The sequence below is a fragment of the Uloborus diversus genome, chromosome 5 (genome assembly GCF_026930045.1).
Source record: "Uloborus diversus isolate 005 chromosome 5, Udiv.v.3.1, whole genome shotgun sequence".
Taxonomy (NCBI): Eukaryota; Metazoa; Arthropoda; class Arachnida; order Araneae; family Uloboridae; genus Uloborus; species Uloborus diversus.
In genome coordinates this window covers 130728189-130750213 of record NC_072735.1, presented here as the reverse complement: position 1 = coordinate 130750213, position 22025 = coordinate 130728189, and the positions used below count along the sequence as shown (strand labels likewise).

At 31.0% G+C, this 22025-nt stretch overlaps 1 protein-coding gene across 1 annotated transcript in view; it reads left to right on the top strand.

Annotated features, from left to right (window-relative positions):
• LOC129223139 (low-density lipoprotein receptor-related protein 4-like) overlaps positions 1–22025 on the top strand; it is a 161688-nt gene that overhangs the window by 66155 nt on the left and 73508 nt on the right. The window contains exons 10-12 of the mRNA XM_054857706.1: positions 10214–10339; positions 17244–17369; positions 19517–19642. Coding sequence (XP_054713681.1) covers positions 10214–10339; positions 17244–17369; positions 19517–19642 — 378 coding nt within the window. The remainder of the gene's footprint in view (positions 1–10213; positions 10340–17243; positions 17370–19516; positions 19643–22025) is intronic.

Below are 22025 nucleotides of genomic sequence, written 5' to 3'. Positions count from 1 at the left end.
GAGTTTTTTTTAATCTTAAATTAATTTAACTAATCATATTTTACAGCAGCATTTAGTTGGAATGGACAGTATGCAAAATATTTTCTTGAATTTATTATCGTAGAACAAAATGAAAAATGTTTAACCGAGAAAGAATTTACTTTATTCCATTTATTCTCAGCTGAAAGGTTTCGCCAAATTTGTTTAGGGTTATAGTTTTAGTATTGTGCGAGCAAAGTAGCCTTGTCGAGATTTCGCGTTTTTAGTTAAACCATTTTTAATTTTTATCATGAGTGGAATAAAATTGTAGTAAGATTACAGAATTCGATAAGTAAAAAGAAATAATGGTCAATCAACTGAAAAGAAAACTACCACCATATATAAACTGTGAGTACACATTTTATTTATTTTGTTCTGAGTGAATTTGAATAAATATCAGTTTTTCAATTCGATGAAAAAAAAACGAACTTAACAACATTGACTGGACACTTTTCCTTAACCTAATTCCACATAAATGATTAAATAACCTTTGTTACTACAGTATCCTACTGAAATAGACAATATGCAAATAAATTTTCTTGAAAATATTTATCGCAGAACAGATTGAAAAATCCAGAAAGAACGTTAAGAATTTGAACAATAAAAAATAAAAGTTCGCCAAAAATCTGTTTATAGAGTTATGGTTTTAAAATTGTGTGAAAGAATAATGTATCTTGACAAGATTTCGCATATCAGGTAAATCATTTCCATGACGAATGAATTAAATGCATGATTTCTTTGGATATCCAATCATATAGTCATAGAAATAAATTATCTAGTGTTAAACGTTACGCTTGACAGAGTGCCACGTATGTGTCTATGTGACAAAAATGCCAACAAATGCCGGAAATGTCACGAAACTGAACTTAATATGTACACTGTAACAAATTTCGGAAACGTTTCTGGATATATCGGAAACGTTTCCGAAATAGTAGGAATCCTTCATCCAATAGCGAACTCCTCAATATTCAGAAAGCTTTTTGTTATTTCAAGATATCTAGAAGCGGAAGTGATGACGCAACGCTTCGAAACCTATTTCATCCTTCCAACACAGGCGCCAATGAGTCGGAAATAACGAGAACTTCTTTTTTTCTTATCTATGGTTGCTGCAGTCAACAACTGTTTAGCATTGGATTGCTTGTTATTTCATGTCTAGAGAGTAGTAAAATGTGTCGAAACTAATTTTACGCCTTTGCATTTTGGACTGCCCTTGATTTTTTAGACGATGTACGCAGCTATTAAGTTAGTTAATAACCATTTGCTTCTTTACAATTTCCAATGCGACCATAATTAGATATATATTGTGTGTTCAAGCGTGAATAGTTTCAACACTCGTGTTTATACTTAATGAAACGAAACCCTTTGGATTACTTATTCAGTTGTAATGGAGGTACTTAGATTTTCTTCCGCTCATGTTCACTTGTAAGTATTAATGAATATTTTAAAACATGTTGTTATATACATTTATATTTTTGTTGATTTGCATTTGATGAGGCTCCAATTGTAACTGTTTTTGGGTTTATCGAATTAATTTAAAGTTATCCTACATACCAATGTGCGCGGTGTACTATTTGTTGTAACCAACTGAAACTGATTAATTACGCAAAAGAAGTAAGATTTATATTTGAGAAGCAATCACAGAAAAGTTATTTCGAAATACTTGGATGTACATACATTTTGATTCAAAAAGAAAAAAAAATCAATTGTTTAATTCATTAGAAATATGGTAATGCAAATATTTTCTAGTATTGTAATATGCTTCACAAAAAATGTGCCGGTATAATTTATCTTTTTTTATTATAATTTATTCATTCATTTAAAAATATTTATACCATTAGAAAATGACCATGTTATCTATTAGTAAGAACATAGTTATGAAATTAATTCATCTGCTTATTCATTTTGTTAAATGTGGTTAACAATAAAAAAATTCCTTGACATTAGTTCCGAAAATAACATTTCCTTCGTGGATATACTAGTTTAATGTAGGACAGTCAGGAGGAATGAGTCAGTGGCAAAAATGGAACAGCTGCATTTACATGCTGAAATAAAAAGTAATATTATTTCATGTCATCGTTTTAAAAGTGATCAGTTTTTAAATACTATGCTATTAATATGCAATGCACATATGGTGAGAGACTGTGCCATTGACATTTTCAAGGGGTTGCTTTTTTTAAGGTGGGGGGCGCTTTATATCATTTTATGGGTGCACCATCACTCTTGTGTTGTGGGGGGGGGGGACTCTCGTATATATGAAATGGAATAATCATGTAATAGAGTTCAATGTTTTAATAAATAAATTATATAATGCATTTTGCGCACACTCTAAAAATAAAATCAGTAACCTATTTTGATTAAGTATCTATATTTGTGATAAACTGGAAAAGGGCAAGAACAGAAGAATAAACCCGAATGGTTCCAGCAGGGGGACTTTGGTGTCATATTTAAATTCATCAATTTCTCTGTTGGTACTTTTCGGTACACTTTGTTCATCAAAAAAATTGACTTGACGTGAACGAATTTCGGAACGCAAAGTGTAGGTAAGTTCTGTCAAATTTTATCCGAAAATAAAAGCTATCAAGTTTGATACAAGATATGTTTTTAAGTTCTGCATTAAAAATACAATATGTTGATAATTTTGTCTTGAAAGTATTGAGAGAAAAACTGAAGTTTAATATTGTTTAACAAACAATCCCACTTTTGAGAAAGTACTCCCCTTCCCTCCCCCGACGATTTTGTGATTATGAATGAAACTACTATATTATTTCATAAATTTTCAAAAATTTATAACTGTGCATATGTTATGCTGTTAACCATGCTATTTGTCATTAGAAATTCAGAAAAAAAAAAAAAAATCCACGAATGATTCTAAAATTGCTTGTATTATTGCTCTTAGATATGAAAGAATTGAAACCGATATGGCATGCAATACTATAGTAAAGAATTATTTTTTAGAAAAAATCACGGAAAAAGGATTCCGAAATTCTCAGAAACGTTTTTGAAAATTGTTTGGAGAATTCCGAAATACTGGGAAACGTTTTCGAAACTTTCATGAACCACAGCTGCACAGAATACTCAGAAACATTTCTGGAAATTACGGAAAGAGGATTCCGAAATACTCAGAAACGTTTCTGAAAATTACAGAAAGAGGATTCCAAAATACTCAGAAACATTTCTGGAAATTATAGAAAGAGGATTCCGAAATACTCAGACACGTTTCTGGACATTACAGAAAGAGGATTCCGAAATACTCAGACACGTTTCCGGACATTACAGAAAGAGAATTCCGAAATACTCAGAAACGTTTTTGAAAATTTCATGAACCGCAGCTGCACGATATACTCAGAAACGTTTCCGAATTTTTTTTACAGTGTACTAATGTATAGAAAAAACGGCACAAAATGAAAATGCCGTTCGAAGCGAACCAAAAATTTATGAATTCCGAATTCAACATTGTGAAAATGGCTGCTTCAGAACAACTTACTGTGTGTTCTGCATTAATTGTTTACTTTCGTAATACTTTTTGGTTTCTAATCTCTTTTTATATGGGTCAGAACAACCAAAAGACTTTGAAAAATCTTTTCAAATGAATAAAGCGAAAAAATCATACATACGAAGAAAAATCACAACACTTTTAGCATTTTCTTCGTTACCACATGCGTTTGTTTTAGTTTTTAAGTTGGCCATTAGACAGTGACTGCAGTGCCCCCTATAGTTCGTTGGAGTTGCGAATTAAAATTTATAGCGGTGAAGAAAATCATTGAGACAAAAAATCTGTTGCCATTTTTGTCTCGAATATGAGCAAATAAAATTCTGCGTTTTGTCTAAAAGCTTCTTCTGTAATCGGGGGATTTAAAATGTTTACTTTTTGGTTATTTTCCCGAAATCTGTTGCAAAATTTTACTGTTTTTTGTTTTGTTCAAGCCTGATTGTTGAACACGCGTCAGTTGAGATAAGTTTTATTTTCGAGGTGGATCGTGCAAAAGCCAGGCGACGTAGCTAGTAATTAGTTAAAAGGTCAATGAACAAAATTTCGTTGCTTAAGGAATCACAAAGAAACGGTAATGGCGAAAGGTTTTTGACTTCATAAGCAAAACATTTCGCCATTGCCGTTAAAAACCATTTCTTTTAAATTGAAATATACTAGATGTAACGTGTAGGACAAATGGCAACTTTTTCGTGGAATGATCCGAACATATTCTTTTTTTAGCGGTTTAATTTGTTATATCTCAGCAACTGAGAAATGTTTCCTTTGCATTGAAACATAAACTTTCAAAACCAATAATTTATTTTGCCATTGCTATGCAAACAGAGAAAAAAAAGCTGTAAATTCAAACAGCAAATTGCGAGGAGGGGAATTTAGATGACTAGTACGTGACACATGCAAATAAATTAAAATTTAACTAGCGAAAATATAACGCGAATATGTAAAAAGTATCTCTGTATCAAACGAAATTATCTAAAAATACGTTTACATCCGTTTAGTCAAAACATTGAGATTTGTAGCAAAATGTTGGTGAAATTATAGAGTCTGAATCCCCAACGTGACGGTTGACTTGCCCAAGAGGGAGTACAATTTCGTTTATTGAAATAAATGTTCCACATATGTATCGTTATCAGTTTAAAACACTGCAATCCTTAACGAAAATTTTTAGAATGATGGAAGATTTTTTTTTTTTTTTTTTTTTTTTTGAGTTTTAGAGCTTGATGCTCGACAAGTTATTGAATAAACGGGTCAATTTCAGGTACGAAAACAAAAAAAGTCACAGTGTCGTTTTCGTTAGACTTCCTCTTTCTATTGTTAAATTTATTACTTTTTTAAATCTATTTTTGCCTTCCGTGGTACTAATTTTGTTGAATTAAATGATGAATAATAAAGAACAAAAAGAATAATATAGTGCTTTGAATAGAGTAATTTTACATAAATTGGTAAGAATATTTCGGTATTTATTACGCTATTAAGTTTAAACATAAAAGGTTTCAGCATTTTTATTGTTTTCGGAATAGTTTACAAAAGTGTACGACTAAACGTATTAAAAAGAAGAACAAGAAAATAATTTAAAACTTAAATTTGAAAAATACATAGGTTTTGCAGAAAATTTCCAAAAGGACATGTGACAACTGACAACGTTTGATTATTGAAATTTACAAGTTGATTAAGAAAACTTTGCATATATCAAAGGCACTGCAATAAGTAAACTTAAGAAATAAATAAATATCTTTGTGCTGAGATGTAACAGGAAATATCCAACATTTTGTAGCACAAATATTTTTGCTACAAAACGTTTGATATTTCCTGTTATATGTAAACTTTTCACATTGTTTTAGCAGTTTCATTGAAATTGTGGCATCTTGTGGTGGAAAAATGAAAGCATCAATCTGTGGGAAATTTGATGAAAACAAAAGGAGCTTCTAGGAGTAACGGAGTATCAACAATATCTAAACGTCAATAAGTGTCAACAATACTTTTGTTAAATGGTGCAAAAAAGCAGATGAGAGAAAAAAAACAGAACAAATAAACAATGACGTATCAAAGGAACGAACAACCCTATCACATTAATATAAAAACTGAATTAAATTATACCTAAATGTATCGCGCACTTTTAGCATATACTAAAAAACATTTTTTTAATGGTCTTATGTGAAGCCATCTAATTATTTTCCGAAATATTTTGAAACTAGTAAAATGTTTTCAAAGATTATCCGAAATAATGTAGCAAAAACCTTTTAAATTTAGACAGAAAAGGTGTCTGAACTTAATTGATTCAAGATTATGTATTAAAATGATCAACATAAATATTTTTCAACTGCAGCATAACTTAAGTTTTGGTGCTTAAGACCCAAAAACCGTTTTTCTGACTAAAATTCTTCCTAGAAAAGTTTGTAACAAGTGTTAGAAAAGAAAACGCAAAAGAAGGTACGAATACTTTAATAGGAAATTTTACACAAAACAGAAGCAAAATAGTATAAGTTTTTCAAAGCGACGGAGATGAAGTAACAAAAATGCTTATAATATATTAAAGATCCATATTTATCAGTTGTAATTGAACACGAATTTGTACGGTACAAAAATCTAAACTTTTTTAACTGTCGACTTTTTTTCAACCCCTCTTTTAATCAATAAATTAAACAAGCATTTTACATATATTAGTACTTTGTTACGAGCGGTCTTTATTTTAATTAACTAACATTAAACGAGCTTTTCTAATCAAGGAACCACCCAAATAGTATAATAATGAAAAATGTAAAATAAGCAATTGAGAAACCATGTTGAAACTTTTTTTCTTTTTGACACAAAAATTATTTGCCCTTAGTTCCCCATTATCAAGATATATGATTTTTTAAATCAGCCGAAAATTTTAGAAAAGTGTCAAATTTAAAGATTTTGAGAGAATTTAAAAATAACAATTTTACGTGAACAATTTTACCCCTGCAAGTAGTAGTAGGACCTTACAGCAGGAATTAGTAACAGGAGTGAGCAAGTCCAATTATTGACTTAGGAAATGCCAATGCAAAGATCTCAAGTCATATGGTTCAACTTCAACGAGTGGAAGACACGTTTTTAGTGAAGCGAGTGAAAGAAACCTGATTTCTTCTAACACTTTACAGTCAAATTTATCACGTGATTTGGGATCTCTGCTTCAAGAACTGATGGCTTCACTCATAAACCTTTTATTCTTTCCCAGTGGCAGACATCCATCTGCAAAGCGTGTAAAAGATGTCTTCCATTGCCCACCAAAACTCGCTAAATTTGAAAAATTTCGGCAGATTTTAAAGACTTAATATTTTGATGACGAGGTCATTAGGGAAAATAATTTAAGTATCCAAAAAGTTGTTTTACTAGGATGTTTAAAATGCCAGCAATTCATGTTTTCTATCGTATGCTATTCTGTAAATATATATAAATATGTTTCTTAAACCAGCTCGTTACAGTGCATTTTATATTTTAGTAATCAACCGTGTAATGTGCATTGAACATTAGTTTCAAATGTGTAATGTTCATATATTTCTAAAATTCAATGGACTGCGTAGGACTTTGATTTCTTATCACAAAAATAATGCAGATCATAATTTCAATTGTAATATTTATTGTAAGGTACACTGTTAACTTATTCGCCTCTTGTAGTAAAATAAGTATCATGTATTTAAAAGTTAAAATTACATTTAAGTTCCCAAATATTTCTTCGATTTTTCACGCATTGGAAACCAAAATATCCCATTCAGTTATTTATTTTCCGAAATCATGGTCTTTCCGACTTCAATAGCTCTTTAATAATCATAATCTAGCCTGAGGTTGTTCATTAAATATATTTTAATGACTAATATTTCTGGTCATCTTATCCTAAAGCAAGCATTATTTTCCAGGACGATAAATGATTCACTGTCCTCGAAATGCTTGGTTCCACATTCTCAAATTTCTGACCCATTAATAAGGGAAGATAATTTTGGTGAACAATTTCATTAGTAAAAGGATATTGGATAGTGGCACACGATGAAATAATGCAGCAAAGTTCATCATCTAATTAACTTAGTACACTTTTAAGGAAATTTAATGTCTAATCAACTTACTGAACTTTCAGGAAGACGCTATCGTAAGTTAAATTTTGGCATAATAGAATTACCATCAATGCATGCCACTTTCCATAATTATTCAAATGACGACAAGTAATTTTTTTCTGAATTGCGTAAAGTTTTTAAACTGATAGTAGGGTAGAGATAATAGAGTGAAATCGCGCTGCAACGAATACCAACGCAGCAAAACATTCGTTTCAACGAAATAAATTTTCAGTCCGGATTTGATTAACATTACATTGCTTGAATTGCATTACAGCGAAATTTCCGTTACAACGAAAGACATTTGTTGTCCCTTGAATTTTGTTGTAATGGGATTTCAGTATGTGTAAGGAGTTCACTTACCGAAAAAGATAACCGTTGCTTCTAGGTTAGTTAATTAGCAATAGTAATATTGCTCATTGTTACTTTTCCACCACTATATTTTTAGATTAAAAAAAAAAAAAACACTGAATAAAAAAAGTGATACTTTACTAATTATGTGTTTTATGAAGTTATAAGGACTACATTTTTCAAAATCAATTACAATCATATTTAGAAAACAAAACTGACTTTGCACCGCTTCGCAAACTTATAGTTGTAGATTTTTTCAGTATTTTTTGATCACATACTAGTGTTCATAAAAGGTTGCTTCTGTAAAAATATATTGTCAAACACAGCATGTCCCCGTACCTGTACAAAATCACTGAAATTCCTATTGCCTGTGTTACTCAAATGCTGTACCTATATAATTTTAAGCAATGTTATTGCAACGCATTAGATGATCTAATGATATTTAAAAAGATTTTAAAAATATTTCTGCTTATTGTGTTCAACCTCAACGCATAGAAACCAAAATTTGGTCATAATTTTATTCAACACAGTCGAGCCTGATTGTTAGAATATCTGTTAAAAGAATATCACTCTTAATATAATACATTTTCAATGTACCAAACCAATGTAATGTGTTATTTTTTTTCCCGGTTAATGGACTCCCCACTTATTAGAATATCTTTTCATGACAAAATGGCTGTTTCATTAAACGGGTTCGACTGTACATTTTTAATTAAAGCTAGGATTGCCGAATAATCATGTTTTGATGATTTTTAAAGAAAGGCGAAGCTTAGCAGTTCACAAATATCGTAAAAATCAATAGGAAAAGTTACGATAATATATAAGAGTCAACTAGAGTGTGCGATAATTTTAGAATCAGGATTTTCTTCAAGCATCGTGAGAAAAGCTTGGTTGAAAAAACATTTTTACTTTAAAAAGTATCAGTTGTTGTTTTTATTCCAAAACAGTGCAACATTTTTATTTTGGACGTAAATGATTTACGCAAAGTTTATGCTCTGTTATTTTATTCTGAGCATCAATTAATAAAAAAAATCAATTAGAATAGGAGAACCGGCAGAAACTAGCTGTAAAACTTTCCTGCACATGTTTTTTTTTTTTTTTTTTTTTTTTTTTTTTTTTAAAGTAACATTACAGTTTGATCGAATATTTTTAAAAAAGGAACTGCCAACACGGTTTTGCTGTCTCAGTATGATCGTAACCAAAGTGGATTTGCAATCAAGTGAAATTCTACTTGCCTTTCTACTAGTAATAAACAGTTCTGATTCAAAATACATGCTACATATTTATAAAATGGGAATTTAATATGAAACTATCTCTACATAGTACAAAATTAAATCTCCAAAAAGCAACCCAAAGCTCGAGAACTAAACGACTGATTTCGCTGAAATTTTCACATTATCTTTATTTTAGCCCCGGAAAGGTTTGTAGACCAGTTCGAAAAAAAATCGACGAGTAGTTATTTTTTTTTGTTCCAATTTAGGTCCAACTTTCACATAAATTACCGAATATGGGGGTGAAAAATTACTTGCACATATATTAATATTACATATCGTTGGAAAGGGTAGAATTTTCCACGTTTTACGCAATTTGTTTCAACGCTCTAACTTAATTTCGACGGAAGTTTTGCGTTTTTAGCTCGATTTTTTTTTTGGGGGGGGGGGGTTAGCTGAAATTTAAGCACTACTTCCTTTATTAAATATATCAATAAAAAGTAAAGGAACTGTCCCACAGTTTTCTTTTTGACACCATTGGAAAGAGAGACATTTTTTACTCCAGATCTATCTTGACCTATGGTCAAAAAACTAAGCTTTTATTTCCAAATTAAAAAGAGTTGTAAGACGTTTTAAACAAATTTCGAAAAATATCATCTCCATTCAAGTTGTTAACCATTTTATTTTCGCGTTTCCATGGTTAAGCATTTTGAATCAATTATTTATTTCCATCATTCTTATTTTCACTTTAACTTATTTTATTTTGCGTTTCCTTCGTTAAGCTTTTTAAACCCATCTTTCTCATTTTCATTTCTTAAAAGTATTTTATTATCTGTCGTCATTGTTAGGGAGGAAAATTTTGCATTATGTTTTTTTTTTCTTTCTTTATTTTATTTAAGCCTGATTGTTGAATATACATCACTTGACACATTTTTTTCATTTTCAAAGTAGACCGGGAAAAGCCGAGCAACGCAGCTAGTCTTTCAATAAATCAATAAAATTATTTCTAGTATTTAAGCATTTTGATAATATTCTTTAATCGTACATTCCCTACCATGCGCATCCATTTTCTTCTGTAGCGGCAGACGAGTGTGCAGCTGGCCAGTTTCGATGCAATGACGGTTCCTGCATCAGCCAACTACATGTGTGCAACGGAGAGTATGAGTGTCCTGACGGCTCTGATGAGCTGGAAAACAGGACCTGCAGTAAGTATTCATTCAGAGACAATTTATCACAAAATTGGAACTCTTAATGTAATTTTTGACTTAGAAATACGAATGTTATACTAAAATCTATGATTTTTGACGTTGAGAGCAATTCATAAACATACAGGGTAATTCAGTTAAATGTTTCAGAATTCCTAAGAGGAACTACGTGCATCCTGACGACCTGAAATCATATGAGGCAGTGAGAAGCAAAGGGATGCAAGTGGCAAAAGTAAAAATTTGGAGATAACCAGTACATATGGTAGGTGAACCTCTCCTCTGTCTTGGGGCAAGAGAGCGTACTAATAGCCCTGGTAGGTGCTGCTGTGCAGCATGATTTATAAAAGAAATTTCAATGAAAGCCTTCCTAGGATCTGATCTTTAAACGCGCTTTACTTAAAACTTAATCCAGTCCACTTGCATCCCTTTGAATCTCACTACCTCATATAGCAATATGGAGCTGGAAATGTTTTCCTCAAGCGATTACGTACACAGAAGCGTCATAAGGAAAAGAGACCGTAAGTTAAATATATTTTTAACTATACGTCTAAAAATGCAAAAGGTACATGGATCAACGTAAGTGTTCAAACTCTTTTCAACCGGCTGCACTGCACACCTCGCATCTTCGGTGCATGGAACTCCGAACAGTCAGGAATACTCCTATCACATCTCAATTTTCGCGGGGCGGGAAAACATTTTCGACCCCGCATCGCTACATGATTTCGAGTCGTCAAGAAACTTAATACCGATCTTAGGAGTTCTGAAACATTTAACTGAAACACTCTGTATAAAGCATGGGAACGATATAATATTAGTGTTGATGTTAAAACGAAACTGTGAATTTTTTACCAAAATTAGCCTACTTTGAACCTCGAAAATAACACTTATAAAAATTATGAACAGACATAATCTAAGTGAAGTTGCTAGCAAATAAATTTAAATGCTCATTGTAAAGTGTAAGTATGTGAGCGTCGATATAAATGTAGTTATCAAAATCATTAACACAAATAGCTATGAAGTACTAACAAAGATCAAACTGCTAAACTAATAATTGCAATTATTTGAGCGGAAAAAGAAATACCTACCAATATTGTAAACATGTAGGGTGCTCGCTAAAGTCAGTCGTGACCCCAATCATTTCTGAACGACAAGAGCTACAATAAAAAAAGTGGGATCTAGGTACAACAATGTTGCCCTTCGCTAAACAATGAAGCCTGATACATCGTCATCTGGAAACAAAACTCGGAGTTAGCGTTCTTATGTCAGAAACAGTACGAGATACGGAAAGAACGGCATTTGCAAAGCTGTTTAGAATTATCAAATTAAGAAAGAAAAGACATCTTCCGCACAGTAATTTAAAAAAAATAGTAGGCGTAACTGCATTTCAGCTAAAAGTCGTCTTGTCTGGTGGTTAGCGTAGAAATTGCTAAACGTTCGTTATGACCTGAAGCTTCAGACCATTTTTAGTAAGAATAACATTAAAGAGCGAGTGTAACTATGCAACCTCACCGCCAGCATTGCAGAATCTCTGAAAGAACATTACGTTTTATCATGCTAGCGTTTCACCTATTATTTGATGCAGCGGGAAGTACAGTTCCCTTTCTAGATGAGTATTGGTGCTGAAATCTATCAATTTAAGCGTTATAGATATAATAGATGAGGCTAGTTTCTGGAAAGTGCAGTTTTGTTGATCGAAATCTAAAGAAGGGACGTTATACGCCTACTATTTTTGACATTTCTGCGATGTCAATATCTTTTTTCTTTGTTGTAATGGTGCCGAACAAATGAGTAGGTAACCTTTTTCTCATATTTCGTATCGTTTAAGAAATAACAGCATTAATTTTGAGTTTTGCCACCAGATGGTGCTGCTAGTTGCTTCATTGTATAGTGCATGGCAACTTTCCTCTAAATTCCCCTCTAATGACTATAGCTTGTGCCATTTAGAAATTATTCAAATGATAATGGGCTTTAACGGAACCCTGTATTAGTGTAGGTGTGGATACATAAATATTAGTGTTTTACTGAAAAGTATAATTATTGAGCATTGGAATCAGTACTTATTTTAGTTATAACAGAGAGAACTGAAAAAAAAAAGACATACAAATGTTCTTCTAAAAAGTGTAGTAGTAATTAATGATTATCAAATCACGATAATTAGAGAAATAGACTGCATAAATACATAATTTTATTTGTAGCACACACTTTTACATTGCCACAATTTACAAGCTATTGTGACGTTAAATAAAACAAGTCGATTTTAAACTCGGCTTTTATATTTATTATAGTATTTTTGAGCATGAGTCAACGTACACGGTTGTGTTTAAAAAAAAGTGTTTTGTTAATTTTTTAATTCCAAATCATGATGTGTTTTTTTTAAATCTTCAGACAGTTTTAAAACTCAATTTGTTTCGAAATATTTCAAAATAATGAAGTCAAGAAGATAAATGTACTTAAAATTAGCAAGACTTATATTCTTATCATTTTATTATTTTTTTAACGTGAAATAAAAATAACATGAAAACAATGCATAAAATTTGAAAATATTGCAACTGTACAGCCATGATTTTTTTAACAGTAATACTCGATTAAAACAAAGTATATTATGACGTTTTTCAAAATAATTAAGTTTTTATTATCTTACCCTGTCAGCCAATCGCAAAAGAACTGTCACTTTTTTTGATGTTTCGTGGCAGCATGTTATTATAAAAGAAATTCCCCCTTTAAAAGAAGTAAACATGCTCGAAAATGACTGCATCTAATGAATGTGTGTTTCCACTACTATTTCTTTAAAATATTGTCATTAATGCTCATGACTTATCAAATTAAATGCTGATCATATTAACATAAGCATTTTCATTCCTTGATATGCAATTTTAAGACACATCAGTAAGAACTTAAATTAAAATGATAGGAATTTGTTCTTGTTTGAAGGGAGAATGTTGTATAATGCTTCATTGTTTTTGCCATAAAATTTAAACTGAAGAAATTTATCAAAAAAAAAAAAACGCAATTAACTATTTTTTTTATGATGAACATTTTTTAAAACTGACTTAAGAAATTCATATTTAAATTTATAGGATTATGTTCGTAAACAACAATGAAGTTATTAAAAATATTATCCTATTTTTGTTGCTGGGTTCTTTGTTTATTAAAAGATTCTTAAAATATGTTTTAGCTGTTTCAAAGTAACAGTTTAATTGGTTGTCCTGTAAATAATTACAACGAAACAAATTAGAATTTTTGCCAAAAAAGGTGGATTCAGTATCCAATGAGCTCTTGAAGAGTAATGTCTCATGACAAATCAGACGCCAGAGCTTTGTTCACATATTTTTTAATCGATTTTGCTGGATATCACCCCACTTTACCGAAAAGATACCTACAACTAGCACAATGTTTACAAACTGACACCAGGAAAAATAATCAAATAATAATTCTGATGTGAAATGTCAAAAGATAAAAAATCCATTCATCAAACAAATGAATTAACGGATTTACTGATTTAATTTACCGAGAGACATTTGCAAAAATTCATCCATCGTATTTCAAGAAAATGAATTTCAAAAGCAACTTCAGAAGCATTTTAATTCGTTTAATAGCAGTTTATTGAAAAACATTTTTATACGCATATGATCTTTCAGTGAATGAAAATAGTCTACATGTTTTCCCTCTAAAGTAATCAGAATCGCTCTATTTATTCATTTTCCTCTTGAAATACGTTTTAGGAATATGATTAGTCTGAGAATGTATAATACCAGCTCTGAGAGATTAATTAACTTGATATGTAAATCATTTACTGAAAAGAAATCATGTATGATACCTTTATATGTTATCTTTCAGATGGGTTTAATCTTCTGTTGTCAGTCTTGATAAATAATTTTACGAATATTTTCTCTTAGGGATATTAATGACAGGAAAAGAGAGTTTTCTATTTCGAAAATTTTCGCAATAAGTTCTTTCAATTATCCGTTTTATGTACACAATGGTATTCGTGACATTTAATTTTCCGCTCGAATTATTTATCAAATCTAGATTAATATAATGTATTTTATTAATATTATGGACAGAATTAGTTTAATAGCTACATTTTATCGTTTCTGCTTATTGAATTTTTAATTTGGTAGCATCATTCTAGACGTGAAATGATATTAATTTTATGTTGTGCGATATTATGAGTTCTTTTGAAAAGTCAAAAACTACAACAATATATATATATATATATATATATATATATATATATATATATATATATATATATATATATATATATATATATATATATATATATATATATATATATATATATATATATATATCACCTACTTTTTGAAATAAATTTGCATAAAAATACGTTTAATACTGTTTGTAAATTAGAATAAAAATGTATAAATTAAAAATAAAAAAAAATTTGAATTTTGACATCTTGAATTCAAATTATGTTTTTCGCAATCACGAGTGTGTGTATGTAGGCGTGTGTTTGTGTGTGGGGTATGTGTGTTTGTGTGTAGGAGTATGTGTATGTGTGTGTAGGCATGTGTGTTTGTGTCCGTGTGCTGGCATAAGTGTGTGTGTAGTTGTGTATATGAATGTGTGTGGGGGGTATGTGTATGCGTGCGTAGGTGTATGTATGTGTGTGCTTGTGTGTGCGTGTGTGTGTGTGTAGTTGTCTATGTATGCGCGTGTGTGTAGGACATGGATGCAACCTAGAGACGGCTTTCGCTATAGGAGCAGCATCGTGAGGATCCGGTCGACGGTGATGCTGCAGAGGGTGGCGGTGGGAACATAAAATTAAAGGACATCAAAAAACAGTCAAATGAGAACAATAAGCAATCGTGATTGCTGAAAAAAAAAGGATTTAAAGTTTAGTTGAAATTTATAAGCTGTAACAAAAATGAAAAAAAAAAAAACAATAATGTAAGCTACTGTAGCAAAGAGAACGAGTAAAATTAGAGACGTTTTTGTCAAAATTATAAGAAATAACCTTACTAAAAAAAAATTCTGAAGAGAACATATGTTTAACCCCTTACGCACGAGAGTTTTCGAAAAAAAAAACTTAAAAAATGATCGAGCCTTTTTTTTGTCAGAAAAAATATACAGGGAGAGTATAAGTTATTTTTAGCAATTACAGTTGTGGGGGAAGGCTAAGGAGCGACGACTGGTGTAACAGGTACATAAACGTCTATATAAAAACAAAATATTACTTTTTTGATTTAATGCTTATGTTAGATTTTTAAACATTATATTAGATTAAATCAATTGAACATGTTGCATAAGAATAGCAAAAATTTCAAAAACAAGCAGTAAAACTTACATTGTGGTTAATTGTTTTTTTATGGTAATTAACGTAAAAACTACACATTTTTTTTTACCACACCAAACAACTGTTATATAGCAAATAATTTTTAGTAAGCTTGTAACAAATAATTAAAATACACCACATAGTTATACAAGAAAAATAATGCTGCTAAGTGGGGCATTATATGTCACAGTATGCCCATGGATGCGATGCCATGAAATTGGCAGACGAGTCTATCTGAATAAGGGGGGAAAGTAAAACTTTGATGTGCATGCTTCGTTATTTTCAATGTGATTCAGCTTGATTTAGAGACTAACACAATTCTACAGAATCTGGCATCCTTGAAAATATAAGTGGTTTAAACCCATAGTTAAAAAAACACTTTTTGAGAGATTTCTTCCTCTAGGGGGTGCATATCCCTCTCTTTTCACTAGGGTGCGTCTTAAAATGCAGATTTTTGAAAATTGAATTTTTTATGGGGCACCTTTAACGCTACTTATTGATGAAAAAGCAGTGTACTTGATTAAACAACTCACAGACAACATAGTAGCTAAAAAAACTTTTTACAACTACCCCTTAACGTCTCTATCTAAGCTAAAAAGTGCCTTTCTTTTGTAAGGTTTTCGGTAACTTAAAGTTAATTTATACAGTATATGGGCTTAAATTTGTGTGCTACAACGATGGTTTTTTATAATATAAAGTTCTTTCATAGTTATCTTAAGGGGCCTAAGGACCCTAAACCTTCAAATTTTTTTGATTTTCTGGAAAAAAAAATATATGTTACGTATAATTTAATTTTGAACAATTTGATTCTTTATTTATGAACATACGCAAAAAAACGTTTTAAAATATAGAAAAAATGCGAAAACTTTCCCCATACAGATTTCTATTAACAGCAGCTGTTTAAGCCTCTTTTTCTCAGGCTGCGTTTCTCAGGTTTCCCGTTTTGCGTGCGTGATATCTCAGAAAGTTTCTTATATATTTCCGCAAAACTTTTAATGCATGTTCATCTGGTTTATTTTCATGATCTGAACCTAAGTTTATTTATTTACTTTTAATTATTTATTTATTTATTAGAAATTTTATAAGTTAATATCAAAAAATTCCAAAATTTTAGATGAAAATATTTCTTTTAATATTTACGTTCATTTTTGGATAAAATTTAGGCTCAGATTATAAAAATAAACCAGACAAACATATATGCAAAGTTTTACGGAAATATATAAGAAACTTTCTGAAACATCACGCGCGCAAAACGAGAAACCGGCACCTGAGAAAAAGAGGCTTAAACAGCTGCGGTAAACAAAACTCTCTAAGGGGAAAATACTACGGAGGGCATTTTTAAGATAACTTGGAAAGTTTTTTTTTTCATATTGTAATGAATAAGGTATCAAATTTTCAGAAATAAATAATGCATAACATATATTTTTTCCAGAAAGTCGAAAATTTTGATGGGTAAAGGGTCGTTACACCCCTTAAAAACTTTACTGAAACGGTTAAAGGAACATGCGCACACTTGTATCTTTAGTCTAATTGTATTTTAAATGTTTAATAGCCTCTGAGTTATCAGTAGAGCAGAAACATCATTTGCAGCTTGAATTATCATTGCAGAAACTGGCTCGCCGTGTCGTGAGGACGGTTTTCCGTGCCAGCACCTGTGTCTGTCAACTTCCACGGGTCCCCGCTGCGCTTGCAAACATGGTTATCACCTCGCTCTGGACAGGAGATCCTGCAGGGGTAAATATTACTAACTGCTTTCGTACCCGAAGCATCAATAATTTCTAAAAACTTCATCGCGTATGCAGAAGGATTCAATACCTAAGTTTTGGTGCGGACGCCATAACGGAGCGTATACAGTGCTGGCCTTATTAACTAAGATTGTTTTAAAAGCAAATTCTTGATTGATTACATAACTATAGACACATTAACGAACAGTGAAATAATTACCTAATATTAAGTATGCATTCCCTTGTTTTTAATGAGCATTTTAAATCTTTTTGGCATACTTTTCACACGGTTTACACCATTTCTTATCTTTTTAAAAAAGGAGGTAAAAAACTGTTTATACTCACTATTATATATACTCACATACTAATTACCTGAAACTAAATTTAACTATAACAGAACATACTAATAAAAAGAACTAGTGAACTGTTTAAGCTGACTGAGGTTAGTTTCCTGGTAGGTAGATAAACAAAGAACATAAACAAAGCAGACAGTGCTGTCATCTGCAAACATTCAATTATGAAAAATAACGTAATAATCAGTGTACAGTATGTACTGTACTTTAACAGTAAAATAAATAGTATTTCAGTAAAAATAGTGTACAAAAACGAAAAAAACTCTTTGGTCTAATAATTTGGCCAGCGATTTTGACCAGCCAGAATTTCACGCGTCTTTTGAGATAGATTCGGTAAAAAACATGATTTTATTGAAGGGCTCGAAGCAGACACGTAACAAACCACAAGGAGTGATTTTTCGATCAAAATTTTTCTCTCATGACTAAAATTGAAATAAATATGCCAGTGGATTATGTCATCTGGAGAAAAATATACCTGTTTTTAGTATTGCAGAGTACAAAATGTATAATAACTTTGAAAAATTCTACAAATATTTTTTAATAAGTTGGAAATAGGCCTACTGAAAAATTCACATCATGTGGCCTATCACATTCTCAAACCGAGACCTTCAATTTATCGTGATTATATTATAACTGAGATGAAAATCATATCCTCCAATCTCATCGTTATGACAGGGTTCGACTAATTGACATCAGTTTTAAAACCAAGTTTTGTATTTAAATCGTTTTCTAGCCCAATTTTCCACAAAAGTAAAAGAAAGGGGAAAAAAAGCATGAAAGAAGGCTTAATGCATCTCAATAATATCGCCGAAAATCAAAAACAAAAAAGTCATAAATAAATAAAATAATTAAGTATCAAAAAATTTCAAAATGGAAAGCACGGAATTATAATGCGGTATTATGTGTCTGTCAGTCTGTCCGTCTTATTAATAACTTTTGAGTGAGCAGTCGAATTCAAACAAAAGTTTTTTTGTGCGGGAATCTTGGCTAGGACACCTCATTCTCAAATTTACTTTTTTAATTTGAACAATCTTTCTTTCATTTAAACCTAAACCGCTTACGGGAAATCTTAAGACGAATATCGATGTCGAACTTAAAGACAAATTTGATTCAAACAAACTCTGCTGATAGAAACTCTTGTTAAAGGAATGTCTGGAGTGCTTTAAGTTTTTTAACACCAAGGAAGAGTAATAGATACAATTTTTATTTTCCATTTTTGACGGAATGCATTTATTTCTGAATATTTTGTTAGCCATCTTCAATATTATTATGTTTCTCATTTTTTGCAACGGCGGAAAATAAGACCAAATGCGCTTCATTTTTAATCAAAAGATAGAGCAAAAAATGATTATCATTACTATTATTTTTTTTAATAAAATCTATTAATTTTCATTTTTTACCCAATCTTTTTTAAAAATTATTAAAGAATTTTTATTGAAAAACAATATATCAGCTGCATTGTTTAAAAAACACCCTTTCGTAATTTGCTTCTTTGTTCATTTTTTACGTATCTATTTCGTCAGACGACAGAGACATATTTTGTTTTTAGAAAATAATTTTATGCGCTAAAAATGTAATTTTGACACAGTTTTCAGTCTGAACGAATTAAGAGAATATTGACCAGATGCTAGCTCGTCGATATTTGTCTACGGGAAAGTCGGCTCGTTTAGATTTGGACGGAACTTATTTTTAAACCTGTAATTTGGTTTCAACAGCAAATTTTGTTTTTCAGTATCGCTTACTCTGGCTCAAAAATAAGTAAATACATGAATAAAATAACGAAATATTTCTCATTTTGCTTTAGATATTGACGAGTGCCAAGTAGAAGGCACATGCAGCCAATTTTGTGAAAATACGGCTCCAGGCTACAAATGTACTTGTGTTGAAGGCTACCGACTTGGCACCGACAAAAGAAAATGCAAAGCGACGGGTAAAAAAGAAATCCATTTTACAAAATGTTTCTATTTTTATTTCTATTTTTAAAATATATGTTTGTTTTTTCTTCTTTGAATAACTCCAGGAATTAATTTGTACAATTTCCAGCAGCTAAAATATTGCATATGATGCGTCGTAATTTCACGAAAAATCATACCATTATTATATTAATTCACAGTATCTTATCTTTAATTAGCCAAGTCGACATTTGAACTTTAAATTACTGCGCACCGCATAATATATTTGATCGAAAGGTGTTTTTTACTTAGATGTACAAAACGTTAAACTGAAGTAAATTATATATTTCATTATTTATCTATTACTTAGGTTACATGTCTAAACATGTTCTAATTGGAAATACAGTTATAATTAATATTTGTTAAATTTAGCTAACTTTCTACTTTGTCACTATTTTGTAATGAATTTCTCTAAACAAATGGCATTTTACAAGGACAAAAAAAGTAATACCTATGTAACAGAAATTAAAGCAAAACTTTTTTTTTTTTGTTTAAAATAATGCTATGGCATCCTTAAATAAAATATTTTAAAGCAAATTGCTGAAAAAAAAAACATTGCTTCATAGTTTTTTTCTTTCTGCCAAAACGGAATTAGCGCTCTGAATAAAAATAAAAAAAAAACAAATGTAATTCAGTAGTTCATTTAAAAATACTTTTTTAAAGCATTAAAATTAAATGAGATACATAATAAATTAGAAGTAATACATAGTTACAACGCCTATCCGATTTCTGAAGTTTTACGATTTCTTTCGGGTAGGAAAAAAACTAAATTTTAATTTTTAATTCATATATCGTTTTGTAGATTTGTGTTTTTCTCAGTTTTTTAGTGACAAGAAATAATACTATGAATGAGGATTTTTTGTTGTTTTTTAAATGATAAATATATACCATACCATGATAGCATTTATAAAATCGCTTTTCATAATTTTATTTAAAATGAAAACATGATTTAATAACATTTTGCAGTTTGTTTTGTTTTGTTTTTTTTTTTTTTTTGTTTTTTTTTTTTTTTTTTTTTTGTTTTTTTTTTTTTTTTGTTTTTTTTTTCGTACTATTAGTTTGTACTCTCTCTATACTATAGATTGTTATAACTTATTTAAATTTTCAATTGTTGCTAAGTTTCCCCTTCATTCATCGACTAAGTTCAAATACATTTTTTATACTTGCAGATGACATTTCATGTTAATACAGTTTTTTTTAAATATTAAGTCATTATTTAAATTTAATTAGTTGAGTAAAGCAACATTTCTCTTTGTTGACCTAAGTAAGAATTCAGTTGCAAAATTCTATTGAATTTCAAAGCAGGATTTTTCAGCTTCGGTCTTACTGTATAAGAAAAAATACGAAACTGAAGTCTCTGGATGAAATAGCCGGGATGTCAGTATATTGCCGTAGCCGTTGCTTAAGGGCGGTTAAGTGTTGCTTGATAACGAAGCTAGTTCAGTTGACAAGTTGAGGGGTGACATTGCTGGGACGCTCGCTGTCGTGCTGAATTTACTTTAGTTACCAATTTGCTGGCACTCTCAGCTTCACTAAGATGACATCTGTGCCGAGCTCGGTTATTGTCTATTTCAGATTGAGGCGTCCATTATAAGAACAGAACTGCAGTCTCTGAAATGCATAACTGGGCTGTCAGAATATTGCATGTAGTTCTGTCTTTAGAACTGACTTTAAAGCAGTAACTTGCTGCTCGGTACCCAAACAATTGGCCTTCAACGGGCGAGTTTAACCGTACCATTACTGTGGACTCTCGCTAGTGTTATAAATTCGCTTTTGTTACCAGTTTACTGGTACTCTCCGCTTAAATGAGACGACATCTGCTACCAGCTTGGGTACTGTCTATTTCGGACTGATGCGCCCATAATGAGGCCGAAACTTTACTCTCCGGACGACATAACCGGGCTGTAGGTATGCTGCATGTAACAAATAACAATTTTATCTTATCCTCAAGTACATGAGAAAAATTACAGAGGTGGCTATTCATTCTTTCTCTAGTGTCAATATCAACATTCTAATCGAGTATGCAGAAAGGCTCACAATTCATAGAAGTGCTGTCAGATTTAGGAGGGGGATCCAAATCGGCGGCCTTGTTAAAAAAAAAAATTCTCCAGTTTGCTGCATCTTATTCATGGACTTTCTGTACCACCAGTTAAAGGTACCGTCTGTAGCAAGTGATACTAATGGTCTTGAGAAATTATACAATGAGAAAGTTTCCAATGGTACCACATAAGGGGTATAAGGACCCTTAACCTTCAAAATTTTCGATTTTCTGGAAAAAAATATGTCATGCATATATTAATCCTGAATAATTTGATATCTTATTACCATACGCTAGAAACTTTTCATGTTATCGTAAAAATG